The sequence below is a fragment of the Melanerpes formicivorus genome, unplaced genomic scaffold, assembly GCF_026170545.1.
Source record: "Melanerpes formicivorus ecotype bairdi unplaced genomic scaffold, bMelFor1.0.p_v2 SCAF_1, whole genome shotgun sequence".
Classification (NCBI taxonomy): domain Eukaryota; kingdom Metazoa; phylum Chordata; class Aves; order Piciformes; family Picidae; genus Melanerpes; species Melanerpes formicivorus.
In genome coordinates, this window is record NW_027142353.1 from 31,493,808 (window position 1) to 31,499,249 (window position 5,442).

Genomic DNA, 5,442 nt, shown 5'->3' on the forward strand with positions numbered 1-5,442 from the left:
GCTCTTACAGAAAATAGTTTCAAATACAACTAAAAAGAGAACTTTTAAATAACACTTTCAGAATTATTGTGGGTTTTTTTCCCCCATGTCCAGGTGTGAAGGACACAGGGAAAAAAAAAAAACCCAAACCAAAACCCAAACCCAACCAAACTGGCCAAAAAAAATTGAACAGGATCATGATGATGGCACCATTTTTGCCTGCTTTTTTTTTGTTTCCTGCTGGGTGTTGTGAAGCTTTCAAAATGATTTTTTTTTTTCCCTTGCAGTTAAATGTTCTGTACAAAGTTTTATTTTGTTTGTTTGTAAACTTAAGAATAAGTTTGATAAACACATGAAACAAAACACAACCAAAGACCTCAAACAGATCAACGGGACAAGAGGTGCCAAAAAGCAACAAAAAAAACCACCAAAGGAAAGGACAAGCTGGTGATTTTTCTAACTGATCCAGGAATGGTTTTCTTCACACAGCTCCCCTGCTCTTGGGTTCAGGATCCCTCTCTGGGAAAGGAGGTTGGCAAAGACAAACGTCTTGGGAGTCCCAGATTTGGGTTGGGATTCATGAAGGTGTGCAAACCAAAATCCTTGTGAAGGTGGTTCGGGTTTTCTAAGGAGTTTTCTTTGTCTTTTTTGTCACTAATGTAAATGCAGCCTCAGAAAAATAGCCCTTGGTAGTAAACTAAAGGTAGGAAATTTACTGGCTTAGGGAAGAATAAAACCAAAGAACAAAATGAAGACAAAAAGAGCGTTCTGCAGAACCCAACAGGCTCAAAGAAACCAACCCTGTGATGCCTTTCAACTGAAGCTTTGAGCTGATGAAGGATCACTCAAAAGCATGTGGTCAAAAACCTCTTTTCACTCAGTTTTTCCCTCTCCTCTGACCACTTCCCTCCATGTCAAACCTCAGAATATCCTCTGCCCTTTCCTTTCAAACAACAACAACAAAACTTCTTCCTTTTTGGGGATGTCCCTCTCAAAGCGAGGTTTGCAAAGTCTTTTCCTCTCTCTTTCTGGCCTAAGTGTCAACTGAGATCAAAATCTTGGCCCCGAAGGTAAGCTGAAGGCTACAACAACAACAACAAAACCTCTTCCTTTTTGGGGATCTCCCACTCAAAGTGAGGTCTGAAAATTCTTTTTCTCTCTCTCTCTCTCTGACCTAAGAGTCAACTGAGACCAAAATCTTGGCCCCAGTGGTGAGCTGAAGGCTTTGTAGACACCAGAGCCTTTCCCCTGGTGCTCTGGCTTTGGCTCCACAGGGAAGGATGCTACAGGAACATTAAATGCAAGAACTGAAGAACTTGTGGAACTACTTCTAAAGTCTAACTCCTACCTCAAGCCAGATATTTGGGGGAGGAAGAACATACTCCAGCCTCTAGCCAGATGTTTGAATGAAGGAGATATTCTTACCTCTAGCCAGATGTTTGGGTGAGGAAGAAGATACTGCTACCTCTAGCCAGATGTTTGGGTGAGGAAGGAGATACCCCAACCTCTAGCTAGATGTTTGGGTGAAGAAGCCACACTACTGACGTTCGGATACTAAAATCCACAGCAAGAAGTGGGACAGAGACTGCCCCAAAAGCTGGGTGAAATGAAGAACCTTAATCCCCAAAACTCTGCTTAGAAAGGAAAAAAGAAGAATCTAAAAAGCAGCAGCTCAATTTCCAGATCTAGACCATAAAAAAAACCCCTCACCTCACCTTTGCTTTTTTCACCTACCAGCTGGTTCAGCTCTGGAGCCAGGATGTTGCTACTCCTTCAGCACCTCTGTTATTTCTCTCTCTTCCTACGTGTAGGGCATAAATATTACTACCCAGAGCTGTGAATTACTTGAGGAGGTGTGCACTAATGAACACCAGATCAGCTGCAGCCAACTTGGTTTTTTCTCTCCTTATCTAGGGAGATTCTTTTTGTGTTTCTCTTTCCTGCTTCTTCCTTTCTGCCAAAGGGTTTCAAGAGGAGCCAGCCTCTCCTTTGCGTTTCTTATACTCACGGTGGTTTATTCTTTTCTTTTCAGTTCCCTTTTGCTTTCTGCCAGGAATCTGATTAATCCCTAATCAGACAATTAATGAGAGGTGAAGGATTAATGATCTTTTTGAAACACATTCCTATGGCAACAGTAATATACTGTACTAATGAACATGGTCAGAGTAGGCTAGGATTAAGCTGCATGGCTGAGGCTCTCTCTTCAGCCTCTCTCTAAAACAAAAAAATCATTGGACCATCTTTAACCCAGGGGAGAAAAACCTCACTCTGAGGTTCTGCTCACTGGTTTGGCCCCTCTTGGTTTGTGCTAAGAGAGGGAAAACAAAAAATGATGTCTAGAAACCAACCCTTTCCACCCACCCCCCCCAAAAAAAAAGAATAACAAAGCACCCCAAAAAAAGGCACAAAATATTCATGACCGTGGGAAGGAAGCCGCCCTGTTGCTGCCACATCAAATCCTCCCTCTACCTCTTGCTCTAGGAAAAGTCTTCATCATGCAAAGGTGCCTAAAAAATAAACCCCCAGGAGATTGACCAAAGAGCAGGTTTGGTCTTGATTGTAGCACTACTACTGAGCTAGTCCCATCATTACACCAGGGTGATCTCCACGTCCTCGATCTTCTCCGTCGTCCGGCGGTGATGCTGCGCGGGGGGCGGTGGAGCTGCTCGCACCTGGAAGGGCCAGAAGCAGCTGGTGAACAGCAGCAGACTGCCAACCTCTCAGAGCTTTCACAGAACCACAGAAACATTCAGGTTGCAAAAGACCCTCAGGATCACTGAGTCAAACCCAGAACCCTACTCTACCATAGCCCCAAGCATCACATCCAAAACACCTTGAAACACATCCAGGCTTGGGGACTCAACCACCTCCCTGCCCAGCACATTCCAGTGCCTGACCACTCTGGCTGGGAACAAATTCTTCCTACTGTCCACTCTAAACCTACCCAGTCACAGCTTGAGGCCATTCCCTCTTGGTTCTATTACTAATGACCTGTGAGAAGAGACCAGCAGCACCCTCTCCACAATGTCCTTTCAGGTAGTCATAGACAGCAATGAGGTCTCCCCTCAGCCTCCTCCTCTCCAAACTAACCATCCCCAGCTCCTTCAGTTGCTCTCCATCACATTTACTCTCCAGGCCCTTACCAGCTTCCTTGCCCTCCTCTGCCCTGGCTCCAGCACCTCCACATCTCTCCTGCATTGAGGTGCCCAGAGCTGGACACAGCACTGGAGGTGTGGCCTGACCAGAGCTGAGTCCCAGGGGACAATCCCCTCCCTGCTCCTGCTGGACACAGCATTGCTGATCCCAGCCAGGAGGCCTTTGGCTTTCTTGGCCACCTGGGCACACTGCTGGCTCCTCTTCAGCTACTTGTCCATTAGCACCCCCAGGTCCCTTTCTGCCAGGCAGCTTTCTACAGACTAAATCCACAGCCTTGAGGGATGAGCCTCCATGGAGCTGCTCCCCACCTGCAATTGTTCCCAATCAGGTTTGCTGTCATTCATTACATTAATAAACTAGAGCAGGGCAGATTTAGGTTGGACATTTGGAAGGAGTTCTTTGCTGTGAGGGTGGGGGTGGCACTGGAACAGATTGTCCAGAGAAGTTGTGGATGCCTCATCCATGAAAGTACTTAAAAACAGGGTGCATGAAGCATTGCTTTGAACCATTGCTGCTCCTCCAGCAGGCTGGCAGAGAAATCTGCTGGCCAAGCACTTTGATGTTCTACCTGCTGCTTGGTTCTCCACTGCATTTAGAGTTCAGTTTATGTTCCAACCCCTTGAGTGGAGGGTTTGGGATCAAAAATTATTCACTGATATCTGTTGTTTAATATTTTGTGATATCTTTGTTGCCCCAAAAGAGAGATTTTGCCAGAAAAGAACAAAGAATAATTTAGAATCACAGAATTGTCAGGGTTGGAAGGGACCTCAAGGATCAGCCAGTTCCAACCCCCCTGCCATGGGCAGGGACACCTCACACCACAGCAGGTTGCTCACAGCCACATCCAGCCTGGCCTTAAAAACCTCCAGGCATGAGGCTTCCACCACCTCCCTGGGCAACCTGTGCCAGTGTCTCACCACCATCATAGGCAAGAACTTCTTCCTAACATCCAGTCTCGATTTCCCCACTTCTAGTTTTGCTTCATCCCCCCCAGTCCTATCACTCCCTGACACCCTCAAAAGTCCCTCCCCAGCTTTTCTGTAGCCCCCTTCAGATACTGGAAGGCTACAAGAAGAACTCCTCGGAGCCTTCTCTTCTCCAGACTGAACAGCCTCAACTGTCAATCTGTTACTACAATCACTTTAGAACTTGCAGAATCAATCTCCTAGGATTAATTTTGGAATCAAGTTTTAGGGGGAGGGGGTTCAGAGTCATAAAGCCTTGTTACATCCAAGTGGCTTGTTTGTGTCGAATCAATCACTGTCCTCAACAATCTACAGCTAAAAGCTGCTGCTGTCTTCATCCTGCCACATCACTAAAGTCCTTGCTGCTCCTCACACAGATTTCCTTAAACCCCCAAGAGTACTTCATGAAGGGTTTTGATCACATCATTTTCTTAAGCTGTGCCAGGGGAGGTTTAGGCTGGACGTTAGGAAGAAGTTCTTCATGGAAAGAGAGATTTGCCATTGGAATGTGCTGCCCAGGGAGGTGGTGGAGTCACCATCACTGGAGGTGTTTAAGAGGAGACTGGATGGGGTGCTTGGTGCCATGGTTTAGTTGATGAGATGCTGTTGGATGATAGGTTGGACTTGATGATCTCAAAGGTCTTTTCCAACCTAATTCTATTCTATTCTATTCTTCTATTCCCTATTATATTCTATTCTCTATTCTCTATTTCTCTATTCTATTCTATTCTATTCTGTTCCTATTATATTCTATTCTCCTATTCTCTATATTCTATTCTCTATTCTATTCTATTCTATTCTATTCTATTCTATTCTATTCTATTCTATTCTATTCTATTCTAATTTCAGGACACACCAGAGTAACTTCTTCTGGAAAAGACACACCAGGGACCAGCACCATAAGAAACCTCACAATGTATTTTCCACCCAGGTGTCTTTAACATGCAAGGGTAAGTGAAATCCCTCCAGTTCAGGGCAAGACCCAGGAGTGCTGTTGGAAAGACCAGGAAATGGCAAGAAAATTGTGAAGAAAAGACAAAGCTACCAAATGGTAAGGCTGAATTGGTGTCTTTTGACCAGGGAATTCAGAGATTCACTGAATGGGTTGGGTTGGAAGGCACCTTCAAGATGATGATCTTGAAGGGAGTTCCAACTCCCCTGCCATGGGCAGGTAACACGTCCCACTGGCCCAGGCTGGTAAAGGCCCTCATCCAACCTGACCCTGAACACCTCCAGGGGAGGAGGCAATGATAAGGTGAAATAAGGTTGGACTAAATGATCTTGAGGGGCCCTTGCAACCTGGTAGCCTATGAACCTACAAACACTTCAACACTTCCCACTC

General features: G+C 45.5%; 1 protein-coding gene across 2 annotated transcripts in view; it reads right to left on the reverse strand.

The window, feature by feature from the left end:
- Positions 1 to 260: 260 nt before the first annotated feature.
- FCHSD2 (FCH and double SH3 domains 2) overlaps positions 261 to 5,442 on the reverse strand; it is a 241,138-nt gene continuing 235,956 nt past the window's right edge. For both annotated transcript variants that reach the window (XM_068139183.1, XM_068139192.1), the window contains one exon: positions 261 to 2,651. In XM_068139183.1, coding sequence (XP_067995284.1) covers positions 2,568 to 2,651 — 84 coding nt within the window. In that variant the 3' untranslated portion in view covers positions 261 to 2,567. The remainder of the gene's footprint in view (positions 2,652 to 5,442) is intronic.